Source organism: Varanus komodoensis, unplaced genomic scaffold, assembly GCF_004798865.1.
Source record: "Varanus komodoensis strain SLA01 unplaced genomic scaffold, ASM479886v1 scaffold1, whole genome shotgun sequence".
Taxonomy (NCBI): Eukaryota; Metazoa; Chordata; class Lepidosauria; order Squamata; family Varanidae; genus Varanus; species Varanus komodoensis.
Window position 1 is genome coordinate 41481573 of NW_025335268.1, and position 20129 is coordinate 41501701.

General features: G+C 39.2%; 1 protein-coding gene across 1 annotated transcript in view; it reads right to left on the bottom strand.

Annotated features, from left to right (window-relative positions):
* The window catches only part of UTRN (utrophin), a 365154-nt gene that overhangs the window by 14456 nt on the left and 330569 nt on the right, over positions 1 to 20129 (bottom strand). The window contains exons 62-70 of the mRNA XM_044451088.1: positions 18340 to 18344; positions 18119 to 18255; positions 17022 to 17060; positions 16626 to 16691; positions 15143 to 15208; positions 8265 to 8423; positions 6819 to 7062; positions 3498 to 3606; positions 1757 to 1849 (exon numbers count right to left, since the gene is read on the bottom strand). Of these exons, the coding sequence (XP_044307023.1) occupies positions 1757 to 1849; positions 3498 to 3606; positions 6819 to 7062; positions 8265 to 8423; positions 15143 to 15208; positions 16626 to 16691; positions 17022 to 17060; positions 18119 to 18255; positions 18340 to 18344 (918 nt within the window). The remainder of the gene's footprint in view (positions 1 to 1756; positions 1850 to 3497; positions 3607 to 6818; positions 7063 to 8264; positions 8424 to 15142; positions 15209 to 16625; positions 16692 to 17021; positions 17061 to 18118; positions 18256 to 18339; positions 18345 to 20129) is intronic.

A 20129-nucleotide genomic window follows, 5' to 3' on the forward strand; every position in this document is an offset into this window, starting at 1 on the left:
ATCAGTGCAGTTATCCAAACATGTTGCTCTTTGACTTTTGGGCCCCTATCCTGCCACAGCTAATTAGCTGATTGCTACTACATTCCCCTCCACCAGCATCCAGCTGTTGAGCAACAGGTTTTCTGACTTCTCACCCCCAAGCCACCTTCAGGAGCCCTAACGGCCAGCCAACCACAAAAGCAAACAATAAGGCAACCAGTCCAACCATGCCAAGTGTGAGCAGCTGCTATAAAAACTGGGGGAGAGAGAGGCAGTGAATCGCCCAGTGGCCCTGAGGCCTTGCAGTGAATAACAGTGGCAAAAGATCTCATCAGAGTCCCACAGCCACTCTTGAATGAACCCGTGGTGTTTAAACACTGCCATCCACTTACCAAATAGCAGCTGTACCAGGGGTGAAATGCCACTTGGTCAGGTAGGCTGTCATATGCTTTGGACATATAGATATGTCAAGAGGTATTTGTGGCAGACCCAAGCAGTGATGGCAAAGCTTTGGTCCCTGGTGAAGCTGTACTATGGTTTATGCATTGACTGGAACGCTTCTTCTTTTCGAGAACAGTAACATGAGCAGAGGCAATGTAACTCAGCATTTCGGTTTAGGCTTCACAGAATGAAGCAGGGTGGATGGCAGTGTGCAACGCCTTGTCTTTTCATCAGGACTACTGCAACATGTGGGGGGCCCATCTTTTGCCATTGGTATTTGTGTATTTCTTCTTGCTAATCTACATTTACAAGCTGCTATGCAGAAATATAATAATATTGTAGATGCTGTTGCATCATGACACTCAAAAACATTTTAAAGCTCATGCCATAAACAAGTGGTTAGAGTTTAAGGTGCCATGAGACTCTTTGTTGGTTTTGCTTCAACAGACAAACACAGCTATTCCTCTGTAAAAGTATGTGTTCTGTGTGGGGGGATGTGTGACACTGAAAATCTCATTCCACTTGAGCTTGAAGGATTTTTGATGCATTACTGCTAAAATCCAGCCAAGTCAGATTGTAGACTTCCTGCTTCTGTTGAAATTGCTTGAAATATTTGTGCTAATTTGGAGCTGAATGTGAATTGTGAATCACATACATTCATGCAAATCAGAGCAGACTCATTAAATCCGCATTGTTTCCCTGATTGTTGTAGCATTTAACATAAAAAGCATGGAAGCATCCATATGCAGTGCCTTTGGTCACTTGAATTTTCTGACAGTTTGTTTTCTGATTTGTGTGAAATTTACATCCTTCCCTGCACTGCAATTTGCACAAATATGTACACTTTATGCAAATCCATGCAAATTGCAGAGTGGTGGCTCTAATTTTGCTCAAATTTCCCTGATTTAGAAATAGAAAGAAAAAACAACTCCATTTTAAAAATAGAAGTCCATGTAGTGGCTTCACATGTGTCAGCATTATGGATTATGGAATGGAATCCACAGGACCAAGTTGAGAAAACCCACCAGATTTTCCCTCCCTTATCAGATTTTCTCATCCATTCCTAGTTCTCTGTATCAGTTATTTAGCCATATACTTTTGCTGCGCTTGCCAGAAAGGTAATGAAAAGACTTTGTTCAGAAGTTTAAAAGTGACATATTGATTACACCATGACATTATTCTGAATCATATGGCATCCTGTTCAATTCTAGGCTCACTTTATATTCAGTTATATCCATTCACTGTGTCTACAGAGTTGCAATGATTTTGCATCTCAGTAAGTGATTGCATCAGATTTCAGCTTCACTTTTCTTGGTTCTATATACTTAACACTTACTGCGGCAAGCCGGAAATGTGCTGTTGATTTGTTCCATGACATCTGTTAGATCTGTGCTAGTATCATGGGGTGGGACTAACAAGTCATCTACACCTAATGAAAGCAAAATGTGCAATCAGTTTATTACTAAAGAAGCAGCATTGAATTTGAAAGCTATTTCCATCCATGCTTGCCAGCTTAATGTTTTCAAAGTTAAAAAGGTGAGAAAGCCACTGAAATCTCTCATTTGATGAGCAGTAATTGCTCACTGATAATGACCAGAGAAGAGAGGAATATTAATTATCAATTTATACCTGATTTAATTTCTGCATTATAAAATTTAACCATCATGCATGAGATAGTACCGGAGAGAATTGCCAAGAAACAACTAGATGTAAAAATAGGTTGTGAAGTTATCTTATCAAGCAGGGTCTTGCATTTCAAATTACTGTACTTAGCAGAATCACTCAGTGCCCACATACTGAGCACTGGGCATGACTAAGTGGAGATCCCCTCCGCCAAGGGTAGTGCCTCCATATGTTTGACAGGGACAAGGAAGCAGAGGCCAGAATGACGGCCTGGTGCACACAAATGCCTCCACCTAAGCTGGCACAGTCCTCATGCAGCTAAGTAGGAGGTTTCCTGGATGCAAGAATGCTAGCCTTCAGGAGACTGGGCTGAAAAGTTTGGGAGGCTGAAGGCCACTGTTTGTTCTTTGTTCTCTCAGCCTAGCACAAGCTGCCCTGATAACTCTGGCCAGAAAGGGAGACGAAACAAGCTCATCTTTGCCCCAGAACTTGCTGCACAGACTGCAATGTCTCAGGGATGCAACTGCAATGGCTTCAGGGCTGAGGCTAGAGAGGAAACTTACCCCAATGCCCACACCCAAGCTGGGGAAGAAGATCAAAAGGGACATATATGCTTGTTCAAAGGTTATATATGATCTTTAATGCCAATATTACATATCAAATTACAAAGTCTAAACTAAGTTTCTAAATATAATTTATAAGGTTTCCACTGCAGCAGCAGAGGACTCGTGTAGTATTTATATTAAAAGCCTGTTAAAAATAGTTTTAGTATGACAGGTATTTGGCCTGAGTTTTACTATTAAGGGATTTTCCAGTTGCCAAAAATTCATTAATGACACTTTCAGTTATTGGCTTTACAACATTTCATCTAGTTGTTTCAGTTGTTCTATAAAGTGTATTCTATTGTTTTACATTAAACTTTCATAAACCACCCTGAGGGCTCTGAGGAGGCATGTGACAGGCTAAAAATTAATGAACAAATGAATGAATCTTCACATTGTACAGCTGTTCATCTAAAATTTAATGACTCTTTCAGCTAAAATTTTTAGTTCTAATACCTTGATCAAGCAACTACTTATATTTAATCAAACCTGTCTTTAAGAACAAATCCAGCTTCTGTCCTAGGTAAGAATCAAAGTCCCATAGTAAGTAGCTTTTGTGCTCTTTTATTTATTTTGACATTCATACTTTGACTTCCAAATTCTAGAAGAAAGGACTCAAGGCAGCATTAGAAATGTTCTCTCCCAGATCATGCATGAATACGTACTTGAAAGCTGATATAATCTACAGAATAGCATACAAGCAAAGAGCCAAGAAAGAAAAAGATCCATTAATATCTATTTTAGCCTACATATGAAAGGGTTAAATTCCCCGTAACATTTGCAGCCTAAAATCTTTGGAAACACATTCATGACAATTGAAACACTGCCTTAGTAGTAAACCAGGGAACTTACCTGCCTGATTAAACTGTGAACTGGTATCCTGATCTGGGGAATAGCTGAGGCTAGAACGCTGAGGTGAAGCACAGGAAGAGCCTCCATTAACTCTGGCATCCGTTTCAGGCTAAATTAGATTTAAAAATTAATTCACTCCAGAGATCCACTTGAGGTCAGCAAAACATACATTAAGCATGATATAAGCTATTGACAATGAATTTCTAAGGTTTGATAGCTACATTGGAAATGTAGCTAATTGTCATGGCCTAAGACGCTGGAGCATTGGCAGTTTATGAGCTGCCTGAATGAATGGATCAGGGCAAGGTCTCAGTTTCAGAAGGACATCACGAGCTTGCCATCTCCTTAGAATCTAGTTCTTGAGGAGGATCCTAAGGACAAGCTCCTTTGTATCCAGCAGAAGAGTTATTGCTCTCTGCAGGTTTTGAGCACTGTAGCCAGAAAGGGACCACAAGAGAGCAGCTACCTCTGTGTTGAAGCAGACTGAGGTAAAAGACCTTTAAGGGAGAAGGCCTCAGATAATGGGGAGACAGAGCTAGCCAGCTTAGCGGAAGCCAGAACCATTCCTTAGGCTCAGCCACAGCCCACGACTTTGCCAGAGCAGCCCAGGAACAAGTTTGTCTGGCTTGCCAGTCCCAGTATACTGAGAACTTTCCGTGATGTTGCACATTTTCCTGTCTCTCTGGAAAACCTGAATCCTGCTTAGTGAGAAAGTCCACTGAACCAGAGCCTGCTCAATTTGAGTCCATTGAACCAGGGTAAAAACTGGATCTTACAGCACCTAGCAATGCCAGTCTCTTACTCTGACAACAGGGTTCACCAGCACAAACAGTACACTAGTATCAATTGAACCAGAGCCATTCAAGAGAGGCAAACTTCTGACAGTGGGAAGCCTTATTGGCTTGCTTTACTAGCTCCTTCCTGCTCATTCTGTCCACATGGAACAGTCGCACCATGCCACCAGCTTGTTGCTTTGATGATGCACCCAAGGACATGATCTTAACAGCTATCAGAAGGGTCTTGACGTTAGTTCATCCCTGTATTATATTTTGCTCCGAAGGGGGAGCAAGCCTTCAGGGGTGTGCTGCCATAAAGAAATCACCCTCATTAGTAGCAGAATGACTCTATGAAAGGCACTTGAAAAGTGGCTCACTTTGTGGCTTTATTCAGTGCTTGACAGTTATGAATAAGACTTCCCTTTTCTCCAGCCATTTTAAGAATTGATTTAAATGGTAATCTGGTTTTAAATTGACTCTATGTCTGTTTTACTTGATTTTCGTTTAAATTGTCTTATTCTAATGTCTTACATTTTAATTTTGATATATTATGTTTTATATTTGGATTATGTTGTTAATAGGTTTTAAATATTTTGAGTTAATGTTGTTGATTTTAGAATGTTGTGTAGTTTTATGTATTGTGAGCCATACAGAGAACCCAGATATAGGCTATTGGTGGAATAAAATAAAAATAATAAATAAATAAATTGTGTGTAATGCTAAACCATGTTTAGTCCTGCAAGGACAAACTGCAGCAAACCTTGGACTTCCTTTTTCTCTTCTGGCATGACCCCAAGGAGTTTGGAAGCTTGTGCTTCTATTTTTGACAAACTACAACTTGTTGTGGTGTGGTGTGTTTTCATGTAGATTGCTCAAGCAAGTGAACTGAAGAAATGGGTGGAATTGTTTCATCAGTTCCTTTTCTCTATAATTAATGTGTCTTTGTCAAGCTGCCACATGCCAACTCTGCTTCACCTCCAAGTCTGACATTGTAATCAATCTTTTGGACAAAAATGACAGCATTCCATGACAACCACCAATCCTTTGGGCTTGCTGAAATAAAAATAGAAAGCACACCTCCAAACTGCAGCCTGATATACACAAGTTCCAATATAGAGTGTGCAAAAGATTTCTCCCATTTATATTCTCTGGTGTCCCATGCTGCTATATAGTATTTATGAAGCTCAATTAGTTTTCTTCCCACAAGCAATAAGATAATACACCCACCTTGACAGGTTATTAACCTAATCGACACTCTTCAGTCAACACATAACAATAATAAACCAGAGTTTAAAAAAGAGTGAGAGACAGGTTTGAAAATGACATATCAGAAGAACACACAAATAACAGCATATGCCACGAGGTAACAAAATAGCTGTCAACATGTAGCTCATTTTCAAACCAATAGAACATCATATAATCATGTTGAAGTGGTTGGGTTGTTGTTTTTTTTTATAAATAAACTCTGACACTGTCAGCTGAGAAGAAATATAACTGAGCTAGCTTTTAAACTTGAAAAGCTAGGCATGGGCAATTCCCCCAATTTCATAAACAAAAGAAGCTATAAGGGAAAGTATCCAAGTGCAAAGTTCTGTTGGAGATTAAGGCTTGGATCAAGACTTAACTGCTGTTGACAGAAAGATAGTTACTCCCTTTACTCCCTTGTATTCTCCAAAAATCTGCTCCAAAGGGTTGGGGACCTACAGTGCAGAAAACATCATCCTAATCATCTAGTACAATCCTAAGGCATTGTAAGAATAGTTCTGCCTCGGCACACTTACAGCCTTTACCCTTCCATCTGTATCTATCAAAGAGGGACTAGAAAAACTTATATCAAAATACAGTAATGACATTATATACAGGTAAATGATATGCTTCTACTTGACTACTGTATTCAGCTTTCTTCTTCCACAGCAGAATTAGAAATGTTTAGGGAAAGCCAACAGGAATTATATGCTATTATATTAGAGGCTGCTTAAAGTGTTAGGGGATTGTTATTACATTGTAATACTACATATACATATAGCTTGGATCTACAATTGAGACACTTTGGTGTACGTTGCATGAGATATACTTGTAAAATGATCTACACGTGTAGTGGACTGCAGACAGCTTTAAGCCCCATCATCTTTCTTTTTCAAAATTAAGGCACCTGGCCCTTCTGCATGCCCACAACCCCAAGAATGATATTAGTAGGCTAGGAATTCCCAGCTAGTTCCATCTCTAGACAAGTCTGATGTGACACATAACTACTTCAGCAGTACTGTAATCCTTCAGATGCTTTCCTAAATTTTCCTGGTCTTATCCATGAATGTTTCCAAATGCTATTCTCATGGACCTGCATTTTAACAAAACTCTCACGATGGACTATAGAACTCTACCTTCAAGTCACCTGAAAAAAGACATATTTTGAGGCTGGAGAGATACCTAGCAAAGCACAATATGGCATGTTTATGATTTCAGTGAAAGTATAATGGAATTAACTGATTTTAGAAAAAGGGTTCACAGAGTGTGTTAGGAGAAAGCCACTCTGAGTGCCACATACCTGCTCAAGCAGCTGTCGTAGTCGGTGGAGCTGAGATTCCAGCTGTTTGTTGTGATCTTCCAATATTTGCATCCTAGCCTCCAGACGACCCTTGTGTTGCCGTAAAAGTTTGGCCTCAGCAATGAGCTCAGCATCTTCAGATGTGTGCTGGGGTGACACAGCCATGTCAGGGGGTGAGCTTGGGGCATTTATGCCCCTTCGAAGATGCTGCTCTTTGAGTTGCTCATATTCCACCTGCAGCATTCTAAAGCCAGTTAAAGAAAAAAGTGGCTGGTTTCATGGCAGCAGAGATGCAGGGTAAGTTCATTTGAAGTATTTCCCCAAAACTAATGGAAACACCTCTTTTCCAAAACACCTCTTAAAATTACAGTTATGGGATGCAGAAAATCACTCCCAAATTATAATATGGTCCCTGCTTTTTGTTTAGATACAGCAGAACCACACCACATTAAAAGAAGTAAAGAGAAAACTTGGGCTTTGGCTACCAATGAGACTTATTTGAAAGTAGAAGGTGAACACATTTTTGGCCCAAGGGCTACATTTCCTATGTGCAGATTTCTGGGAGCTGCACATACATCTCTGTTACCCCACAATCTGTTTCTGTTCTGTCAATCTGGCACCCCATTTTCCTTGTCTCCCTTTCCTCCATCTAACCAAGCTCTTCCTTCACTCACTAGTCAGTTAATTCATATGAAATGGCTAAGAGGGTAAAAGGAAGCCATGGTTTCCATCTTCTTCTGAGCACATTCTACCCCAATTCAGCTGATCTGTAGGAAGCATTTGAAAAGTGGAAAACGTGGGCTTTGGGATTCAAGGCTAAGTTGGTGATGCATCACTGTCAGCCCATTGTGCTTTCAATCTATGCACTGAGACGGGGAGGCCCTTTCTCAGCACACAGCAAGAAAATGCTGCAAACCAGTGATGCAGGAAGGACGTATCTTGTCCTGCATCACCAGGTTGGCTTAGTATCCACAACCTCATCCTCCCATTTCTCAGTTGTTTTCCACAGGTCAGTTGTGCAGCAAGGAGGGAAGATGAAGGGAGGGCGAAACCTTCTCCCAGGAACACCGGATATCAGAATTGTTGGGGAGGTACTGATGATTTAGAGCGGGCTGCACAGCTGAGCCGTGGGAAGAAGAAGAGGGAGAAGGAGAAGACAACTAGGGGAAAGGAGTGGCCTTTTTGTTCCACTTGTCTCATACCACCACAACCAAAGCCCTACCATATACACAATTTCGTTGAGATGGTATCATGGTTGAAAAGACCTTCCTCATGGTTTACATTGGTCTTCTTTTCCACTGGCAAATCATGTGGGTGTTGACTGTAATTTTTAAGCTGAATATATGAAGCTAGTGCTCTTCTCACAACAAAGTCTCAAATATTTAAGCACATATATTAAGATATGTCAATGAAGCACTGGAGTCTTTAAAAGCAATGCAACAGCACCTTTGTTCGTCCTCAAGGTCAGCAATGATGCGCTCAAGTTCTCCTCGTTCTTCCTTCTCTACAGACTTCAAGATCTGTGCTGGACTCTGTGGCTGGCTTATGGGTGATTCACCTCCCAGCGTCTGACAGTACTGTTGGATAAGGGCATGCTCATCTTCCCTAGGACAAGGAAAACTAGCATAAATATCCTTTATGTGAGTGAAATATAAACAAATAGCTATAAATTGTTTACAGAAAGCATCGACGGTGAAGCCATGGTTAATTTATACAACAAACATTTGACAGGATAGCTGTAAATCTTGTAAGATTGCTGGAAAAGGCAAAACTGTTCTGATGGATGGGCTTTATAAAATCTGAAGACAAACTCAGATTTTATTAACTACGTTTGACTTGTCCTTTACTTCTAAGGCTATGTTTGATATAATTGACATTACTGAAGCATTGTCATCTGCAACGTGGTAGTGCTGCACCCCCTTCCCACATGATACAACCAGGAAATGGTGAGTGATGTCTGGGCAGCCCACCTAGATGATTCACCAAGCCCTATTCTGGAAGACAGACAAACATACATTCACAGGGTGGAAAGGCAGGCTTATGTCCACAGCTTGCCCCAGCATAAGCAGTGGGTAAAATGAAACTGCAGACCATCCAAAGCAGTTCAAAGCAGTGAAATAAAGAAGCAGTCCCAAGAGACTGAAAAGATATATGTGGTTTTATCCCAAAAGGTCAGTCCTGAATAAGTAATTAGAGGTGGTTTTGCACGGTGCGAATTAGCATTATTGCCATGTTTTCAAAACAAATGATTTATTCTTAAATGTATTTTTAAAATATGCATTTATATGTTTTTGTCCCGTTCGTCCTTCTTTAATCTAGCCCTGAAGAAGATACATAGTTAAGCCCAAAATTCACAGGGGTACTTTTTGGAATAAATCCACATATATTTTTTTTCCTGAAATGTTCTGAAACTTTATTCTGAGACTTCATCTCTTTATTCCAGACAACTATGAGTAGAACCTACATTCCAAAGCAAAGTGTGAACTGGCCCTCACATAAAGTATACCAAACTTTATAGTAGGGAATTTGTGCAGGTAACTGCACAGGATAGTCTGAAATTCAAATTATTGACATGTTACATGTATAAGAGCTTGGATGAAGAAGCTAATAAGAGCAGCATACTAAATCAGACCATTCTGTTCACACAGTATCCAACCAGCAGCCTGTGGGAAGCCCAAAAGTAGGATTCATGTGGAATAGCACTTCCATTTACAGCACCTGATGTTGGAAGACATACCCCTTTAAAGCCATCCCCCTTTAAAGCCATCCGAGTTGGTGGCCATCTCTGCATCTTGTAGCAGCAAACTCCATATTTAGCTACAGGAAAAGATGCAGGAAAAACTACTTACAAATCAATGCATTTGGGCTATAAAGCCTTTCTTCAGTTAAAAAAAACATCTGGCAGGTGTAATTACAGTTTAAAATAATCATTAGATATAATGGCCACAAGTCTGTCAGAATTTATTAAAATATGAGCCAGATGCAATATAATTTATTTTAATTTAGTCATTTCCATGTTAGAGCAGTACATGCAGCTTTCCAATTATCTTCCTTCAATTCGCACACAAAAATCTTTTTTGATATAAGTAATTTTGAAACTATATTTCCACCAGCTGAAATTTGACTGTAGTTGAAACTTCAATGTAAGTTTTGGCTTTTATGGCATTGTAAAGTTATGCAGAATAAGAATGTTTTCTCTGGAATATCTGGTATTTAGTAAACAGATATTGGTAAAAAAAAAAAAAAAGACTCAGTTGCCTGATGAATAAAAAGTGTAGGAAAATAATTTTAAACTAAATTGAACATTCTGATTCCAGTCATCATGTTTGTAAAAAGAGTTAAGATAGTCTAAATCTCTTTAAATTATGTGGAACAACAATTGCTTTTGAGCAATTAAAATAAAAAATAGCAGTATTCCTAAGCGCTGGAGTCACTGTGATACTAATTCAAATTTGCTGACAAAATTTCAAGATGATACACTGGATCAGACTGTGTATTAAACAAACCAATACCAGAAGTCATCATCTTCATTACTGGGTAGTGGAATTCAAATTTGAATTTCAGATATATATTTAAGATGGATATCTGAGTAAACTTTTCTTCTTCCCTTCCTTTTTATTTTAAAGAGCTTGTTTCTCAGGCAGGGACCTGGTTATTAGCACTTGTGCAGAAATGTCTGCCATGCCTTCAGAGTCATTGCAAAGCTCTAAAGAACGGTGAATGATCAAATATAAACTTAGGTCAAGCCCTTAATTATACTGACACCCACACTGGTGACAAGCAAAAGATTGCGATAAGTTGGCTGCACCATCACACACCACAGTGAGTCACAGAGTCCAGTCCACATTTCACGGCTTCAATCTCAGAGGTTTTATAGAGGGCAAAAAGTAAGCTTATTGATTTGCTATTATAAGCAGTGTGCTCTCAAACAGATAATGGTGTTTTTCACTGAAGTAACATCTGACAATGAAAAGAATGTGTCTACGGAAAAGACATAACCTTGCCATGGATTACTAACACACACACCCAACAGCTTTGCCATCTGATTGGTCTGAAAGGCAGACCTTATGCTGAACCAAACAGCTCATGCTAATGATTAAAGGTAGATCTGTTAGCTGCATAGCAAACCTAGCTGAATGCTTCCATGCTGACCACACAACCCATACTAGAATAAAGAACAAGAAGCCAGAAGAAAACTCTCCAGGACTGAATAATAATAATAATGAACACCCAGTCACAGAAGAGACAGAAATTGTATCTCAAAATCAGTGCTGCCTGCACGAATAGTTATTACATGTCCCAAACTCACAAAGTTTAAGTGTATGTTAGGCAGCTACTTTCTTCTATCATTGGGGTATGCCATTGGAAACCAGAGACCAGAGAAAGGCAATGTAAAATGCAGCCTGAATCCTGATGTCCCAAGCAATGCATTTCTAATGGAGACGGCTCTCGGAGAATCTACACTGGTTTTCATTATCATGGAATAGTATTCAACATGCCATTAAAATAGCAGCAGCACATGCAGTCTCTTGCACCATGCCAATAGTGTATGTTGGACCGCTGGGGGTTCTGGGGAAAATCATTGCTCCAGCATGCACTATTGGCACTATGTCCATGTGGGAAGTAGAGCAGCAGCACTGGATAATGCCCAATCTCTTCAACTGATAAGCTTTAAATTGACATACAATGTACTTACTAATATAATGAAGTGATGAAACAAGTTGTGAAGTTAATCCAGAGAAACTGATGGTAAGATTTATGAGTGGTTTACTAATCTGGCTAACTAGTGTTTACCCTGTTCTGGAGGGGGTTCCACTCCCCTAAAGATGGGGCGAGAAATCATTTTTGGCTTGTGAGTCTATCTGGCTGCAGGTCAGGAGCCTGGGGATGCTATGCCAGCAGTAGCTAGGATAACTACATGTACCCCCTCCTTTTTCACACATGCATAACCTTCTCAGACCTATGTGTATCAGCTGAGGATGAGGGCATCCCATCACAGCAAGCTAGGCAGGGAGGTTCTGGTCTTTATATCTATTGTAACTCACTGTAGATAAAGATCAGGACCCCTCCGCAACTCAGGTGAGTTGCGGAAAAGTCTAGATCATCATCCCAAGCATGCCATGACCAAGGAAAGGAGTCACAGAAAGGGAGTAGTCAAGCTGGGAGTTCTTCACAGGCTGAACTGAGGAACCCTGTGGGCTGGAGGTTCCCAAGAAGGCCCCAATTTGAGGGTGTTTTTAAATCCATCATTGGTCATTAGAGGTACAGGTACCTTTGGTGATCCATAGTTCCTTTATCAGCTTAGACAATGTGCCAACTAAGACCCTACCTAGACAGAGATAGTCTAGTGAAGTTATTAATGCTCTGGTAAGTGGGATTGCCTTTGAAAATAATTTGGAAACATCAGCTGGTCCAAAACATAGTGGCTAGATTGTTAACAAGGACTGGCCAAGGCAATCCCTTCATACCAGTGCTCTGCCATCTGCACTAACCAGGAATCTCTTTGCAAACCTAATTCAAGATGCTGATTTTTATTTCAGGTTTCTTGAAGAAGCACCCATTCTCAAATTTACATAAGTCCAGTTTTCTCCACTAAATGTGGCAAAGTGAGGCTTTTTCAGTAATGACATTGTGCCCATGGAGGTCCCCCTCCTTGGAGAGGCTCAGCCAGTGCCTATATTATGGCCTTTTAGCCCTAGCTGAAGACCTTTTAATATTCAGGCCATTTCAGGATCTGTTTTTAGTGCTTTTAGATCGTTGCACTGTTTTATCCTGTCTGTGGTTTTACAGTAATAATGATTATGATATTGCCTTTTCTCCTCTTGTGCAGAACCCAAGACAGCTTACACAGGTCCACTTTATATTCACAAAAACAACCCTGTGAGGTAGTTTGGGCTGAGATTCTCACAGAGGGTCATCCAGTGAACTTTATAGTCAAGTGGGGACTAGAACCCAAATCTCCAGGGTCCCTAGTACTGCACTAACCATCAGCACACAACACTGGCATATATGTTGCTTCTGCATTTATCTTGTTTTCTATTGTGACCTGTTTTATTATTGTATACTTTAAAAAAAGAAAGTATCTGCCCAGAAAATGTCAGTTATTTTAAAATGTAAAAAACAGACAGACAGAAAATAGGCTGCTTCCAAATGATATTGAACTGCGTATGTTTCAAAGTTCATGCTCAGTACAAAATCTGATTCTTCTTATCATCATCATAAATTGTTATCAGGATAAATTATTATGTATATTTGGATACAGAGAAGCAAATTTGCTGAAAGTATTCAGTTCAGCAAAAAGCATTTATACCACAGTGATAAAGATGAGGAGGGACACCACAGAGTAAACAAGCAATCCTGTCCACTCATGGCACTTCTCATATAAATAACAGTAACTATATTAGCTCAAAAGCAAAAATGAAGGTTTAACAAGATTTCTGAACATATCCACTATGGTTAGTTTAAACAATAGTTTGTCCAAACAAAATGACAAACTACATTTATATCCAAATGGAAGTGGCTGCTTCCAGTCTTCTCCTCAAACAACAGAACAGAACAGGAAGTTGACTTGTGTTAAATAGTGGTTTGACATGACTTCCAAGCCAGGCATTGACTTCCAAGCTTTCAGCCATGGTTAACATCTAAAAGCTAGCTCATATTCTTGCTCCCACTCTCTCTAGGACAAATTCTGCTTTTCTTTCATTCTTGAACTTAGCCATAGTTCACTGTTACATGTACATCAGCATTAGCGATGATTACTGCAAAACCAGAGTCTATTTCCAAAGCCTTGTTAAGAAGAAATCAGGATCAGAATTAATCACAGGTTAGCACCATAGAGATTTAATCTGATTCCTGCTTAAGTGTCCACTAAAAGTTAAGAAGACAATGGCGATGTTACCAATTTATTCAAAATCACATACTATTGCAATATCTTGCCGCTAAATCATTTTGCCTGATTGTGCATAGTGATTCAGTGTTATTCAAAGTTCACCCTTTAGAATCAATATACAGATCATGTGGCTTGTGAGCAGCATTTGACCCTTGCCACTGCCAGGATGGCCTGCAAGGCCACAGGGTGGCATTCAGAGTTCCTCCTGTTAGTTCTAGCCTGAGATGTCTCCTGCCAGTGCTAGCAAGAGAAATCCTTCCATTAATTCAGGAGAGATCAGAAGAAAGGGGCCAGCTGGCAAGGAAAGCCCAGTTGGGCTGGAGAGATGGTGTGTGTTTGGTGGGGAGGCGGGGAGTGAAGGTATGTGGATATGTATGTTTATGAATGAGTATGTGTTTCTATATGAACACATGTATTTGTGTTTGCATGTGTGCCACTCCTAGCACCCAAAAAGGTTGTGCACATTTGCTTTAGAACACGATGTTTATCAAGTTAATTAGGCAGAAAAGGTCAAGGTAGCAAGACAGTAACTCTTCAATTTTCCACTTAATGTACAACTTTACACACTGCAAAAGGTTTTACAGTTCAAACGAAACTACAGGATTTGTTTCCCAACTTGGTAATTATCTTCTGAGGCCTGTCAAATTTGTGTCCAATGGGATTTTCCTTGACAGACTTATAAAGAAATGGAACAATGCTAGAAAATGCCCTACAAAGCGTTACCAATTTTGTCTGGCCAGTTAACAGAATGCAACATTTCATGTTTTTTTTAGTATTGCCAACACCTCTGATGTTCTGAAAGTGATTCAATATTCTCAAATTCTGTTTATTATAAACCAAATGGAAAATAACATTGCATCATTTATCTTTAGACTTGTAATTCTGTAAGCAATTCAGCACGGTCTAGCTTCCATCATTACTCGGGTTTATTAAATTCACAAATCACAACATTGTACTGGGATTGCTTCTATGTTGTTGTCCAATCTGTGATTGTATGTTGATTGAAATAAAAGATAAAATGAAAATAAGTTTTGCTTGTTGACAATGCCTATACAGTTAGCTACAAAAACTGGTGGCAGGACCTTATCCAATGCTTTTTTTCCAAACTATATTTTTCTAAGAAGAGAGAGTTTGGCTCACAAAAATCCTCCCTTGTTACCAAATTATTCTCTTCAGCAAACCAAACACTACCAGTTTATGCTACATAATACCAGCTTATGCTATTATAGCAATGTAGGATTAACCTCCCAGAAAGCTTTGGCTGTGGGGCAGTGCAGAAATGAAATGAATACATAAATAATGCAGGCCCCTGGAAAGTTCTAATGATTACCTATTTGCTGGAAGCTAAAATTCACAGCAATTGGTGAATAACTTATCAAAAAGCTATAACCAAATGTGTTGACATTTTCTAGCAGAACTTGCTTTATCTACTTACACACTTCCTGTGGTGGAGCTCCCATCTGTGAAAAAGGAACCATTGGTCCGTTCCATCTGGGCTAACCTAAAAAAGAGCAGTAACTCAGGCAAGAATAAATAAGACCAGGCTTCACAGAAGTCAGATCTTTCTTCAGGCAATTGAAATTGTTTATAAGTAAGTCAATGTGAAGATAACCAAGAAAACCAATTCTTAAGTGACTCCATAGGAAGTTTTCATGCTTATCACCATGCTTCAAAATATGGTTATTTTCTCAACATCACATCATATCATATCACAGTTTATATATCATTTCCTAATATGTTACTGTCCCACTTTTTGCTGTTTCTTCATCAAGACCCATCTTCTTTCATTACTTTTGCCCTTTCTGTCAAAACTTTCACACAAGAAGCCTTTCCCAGCCTTTTCAAATGGATTGTGCAGCTGGTCATGCAAGGAAGGTTGCCACTGAAATGAATGACAAAACCCTTGCAAGTCATATTCTTCCAGTTCACAAATAATTAGATCAATGCAAAATGAAAGCAGTGGTACTCCTGTGGAATCAGTACTACTTCTGGGCCAAAGTGTAAGTTTGTTTTCAGAAAACTTACATACAAGTAGAAGAAGAGCATACAAATCAAAGTACAGGTCTGGCTCACCTTCTCTTGTATGGACCCAGCCTAAATCGGGCAGCCAGAGGCCTGCTCTGTCTTTCTCTTCCATCAGGGACACAGGTGACAGTGATGTGAGACAGGGATTCCTCAGTGGTGGCACTCACTCTCAAGGAAGGAGTTCCTTGCACCCTTTCTATGAGTTTTCAAATATCGTGTAAAAGTTGTTGTCTTTCACAGGGTATTGGAAATCCCTGATCTATAAATTTGTGAGGACCGCTGATATATCTGATGGATTGATCAGATTTTGTTTTAATCTGTTTTACTGATGTGTGTTTTATAAGCCACTTTATGGACAGTGAGTTTAGAGGGGGCTCAAAGGGGATATTTCAGGGCATGGGGAAAGGAGTACAATATATGAGGTGCAATGAAAAGGTTCTTGCTTCCTTCCATCCCATTCCAGGACACTTCAGCTAGATAGGAAAGAAAGCCTGTCCAGTGAAAATGCATAGCAGGAGGACAGGGAAGCTACTACTGTTCTTCTCACTCTGCAGAGGATGCTTGTAAGCGTCTTGAGTTTGGGGAAGTACAGGCATCCCAGTAGAATTACCCCCCCACCCCATAACAATGTATCTCTGAGATGCAGTCTACAGTAGTAATCATTATACTGTCAATTAAGTTATGGCAGTAGCTCTAGATGTGCATCACTGTAATTAGACATTAAACTAATGATCTCATCTCATTAAATGATCTTCCTGAAGATTTAATCAATAATTTTATCTTTGTATAACATAGTACGTATTTTAAAGTGTATATTACACTGTATGACTTTAGTCTTATGTTGTGTTATAAAAGTAAATTGCACGTTGGTTGTTGTTGTTGTTGCTTCTTACCTGTTGGCATATTGCTCTATCCTGGAATGCGTGTCATCATGAAATAGTTGGGGAGACTGGGAAGGACTATCAAACAATGTAAGAGAGAAAAAGACTTGTCAGACTTTTGAGAAAAGAGTGTTTATACTATTAACAAAGAGAGTATTGCTATGGTGCTGTGACTGTTACCTAGCTGAGGGCTTTATGTAAAAATGTTAGCAACTGCTATTAAAAATGTTTAAATGTAATCCTTTAGGAATTTCTCCAGTACCAATTCCACTGGAATGAGTGGGAAATGCAAAGGAGAATGGATGCGCACAAAAACAGCCCCATTCTAATGTCAGTAGAATGTGCCAAAGAAATACTTGGTGAACTGAATCCAACACCTTCCCAGGCACAATGGCTGCAGATACTCACTCATATTGCTCTGGCCACATACTGATGAGTGTGATGGGACTGCAAGAAAAGAAGAGAAGAAAACCAAGACAAAAGCTTTAATACATTTTAGTATTAATGTATTACACTAGTCATACACTAGCGACTAGGAATACACTAGTCATCCATCAGCCTTCCCAAACAATTTGTTTTACTAATAACTGAAACAAAGAAAGCGCTTAAAACAGAAACTGTAGAACAACATGTTGGAAATCAGAGACATGCCTTTGGAAGGCCAACAAAATACAATGCTATAACTGTTATATTTTTACTGCATCTCAGTGTGTTGCTTTAATCAATTTAATTGTTTCTGTAAGCAGGCCTGAGTGCCATTTTTGGTGAAAACACAGAGTGTAAACTAACTAAATAAATGATCTTAAAGCCATGCTTCATCATAATCAGGTAAACGGTCAGTCTATTCCCTCTACAGATTGGATTTGATTTCAGTATATTATGCAGTTGTGGCATGGATATTGTTGAAAGAAAACCTGAGGGCAGGTGTACAGGAAATGCCAATACTACATAATAATAATCCCAACAGTGATTTCATCCTTTAAAAACCATGTTAAAATGCAGAAAATAGGTAAAGTGTACTTGAGAGACACATTCAAAATGAAAACATTTGATGGGACCATCTTAGCAAACAGCCACAGATTCTCCTATCCCATTAATTTTCTTTAATCTCATTTTGCACCCAAAAATATAACTCTGTCCCCCTCTCTCAATGAATGGTTTTATTTCAAAATAACGAGCTGAGTTTTTGGGAATGATTCAGCCTACTTTAAACACTTTGAATGGGAAAATGGAGGTCATCCTTAACTCATTCCCATTCCCATTAATGAAATTCTTGCTGTATTGCATCCTCTCACCAAATGAACTCATCTTGGTTTATTCCTCAACAACCTGTATTCTCCTTGTGAAATTAATTTTATTATATCCCATTTTAAAGCAGAACCTCTGTATTATTCCACTATTTTCTGTAAAAAAACATATTCATGAAAAGCAGTCTCTCCCTGCGGCTTTAGTATTAAAATATCTCAGCGATATAGAACACTGTACAGGGACGAACTTGTACTTACGTTTCCAAATTGTCACCTTCTAGGACTGTTTGTACTGGTAAATAGCCAAGTCGAGGGTGTTTAGCAAAGTATTTCTTTGACCGGAACTTATTCTTTAGCACTTTAGTGAAATCTCGTACGTCTTCTCCTGATGTTGTCTAAGGAAAAAAAATATAGAAAACCCAAATTAAATATTTACCATCTTAGTGGTGTTCAGAAATATGTTAAATTATGTTGCTAACTGACACTGGTGGCAAAGTGTAAATGGCAATGATTTAAAATAACTGAAAATGACCTTTTAAAGGCTGAGTACAAGAATATTAAAAGCCTGATTCTACGAGGCAAATTCATTCTTTGCTACTTGCTAGTAGTTCTTAAATTATACTGTAATGTATATACATTTTTCAATTTAATGAAATCACTTGTAGCAAAAACTGGACCTGGATAAAACTAAAAGCCATTAAATTATGTTTTAAAGGAAAGGTTATTTAATCACAACATTAAAGATGATTCTAATCCACCATATACTCTGTCTTTGGTAACACTGAAAATTTTAAATCTGAGATGCTGTTGCTGCATCTTCTCCAGTGGCATCTAAGCTAAGAGAGAGAGAGCACTATACCTCCCAATCCCCACAGAGTAACATAACAGGTGCATTCCTACAACCTGCCTGCCTTCCTGCTCTACTAATCAAGCACCTTTTCCAACAAAGCTCTCATTGACATGTTGGGAGGAGATGACTACATGAGACAGGCAGGCCAGTAAGCTGCAAATCTGGGGGTTGCTCCAGCAGAAGGGTGGGGGAAATGTTACTGCCCCCTTCCAGAAAGTGTTGCCAGAACTGATGGCCTCATTCAGCCTAATTGTAGGGCCAGCCCTCACATTCTATAATTATAGCTGACATTTTTTAAAAAAATTGAATATCTTGAGCACCAGGTTTGAGCTATTTTCTAAGAAAGAAACCAGAACAAAATCTTGTCAGAATGCATAGTGTGTTCGTGATTGCTGCTCTCTTTGCTATGGTCAAAGACTCCCACCTTAAGCCTGCTAGGGCTCAGCCTTAAGAAAAACACACACGAAAATCCTAGGGACAAGTCTTCAAGAATCAAGTACATAGCCCAGAAGAATCAAAAGAGTTACAGAGATGGCATTCTTGTGGAAGAATGTGAATGTACTTTCATATTTTTAATCTTCTAAAGGCTGTAAATTCAATTTAGTTACAACTTAACACAAGGAAGGCAGGCCAGCCGGCCAACAGAAATACAATGCACAGTAGGAGAGTGCTTCAAATTCAGTGGAATCCTGGACTGAACTGGGCTAATTCAGACAGAGAGACATCTGAATTTAAGCAAGGCTCCTCTCAAATGGATGGAATCTAAATGTGAACATTCTTGAAGATTCAGGATTTGGAGGATCACAGAGCTATAGTTTTCATACCTTTATACATTTCATCCCAAGTTCTCCATTCAATCAATCAATATCAATCAATCGATCTCCATATGAGGAGAACAAGGAACAAAGGGGGTGTAGATTTCTGACTGGCAGCTTTTATTCACAGTAAATGACATTAATGGGGCTTTCCAATCCCTGTGTTTCGGAAAAAAGATGTGGAAGCAATATTTTACAGGACTGCTCCAGAGTCAGTGCTTTTGCTTGTCCTCCCAGAACATGGATGCTAAAAAAACCAAACCCCAATGGTGAACCCTGTGGGGCCTCCTAATGTGCTTGCTTGGAAAATGCTGGATGTTCAAGCTCTTCTTCATCTCTCACTATGCTACAAATCCTTCATTCACTTCTGTCCTATTCCATTTTTTGTGACTTTGGTGCCAACTGAGCAGAAAATGAAAAAAGTCTTAAGTTGTTATTTACCACAACCTTCCAGCTATCCTTCTGAATTTTGCTGGCTTATTGGTTAGGAACATCTCTATGAAATCATTTCAATTGTTAAAACATATGATCTGGCCAGGGCAACTTCTTCTTCCTTCTCTTTCTCCCCCTATATTTTTATTTTATACTGATAATTTTAATTTTA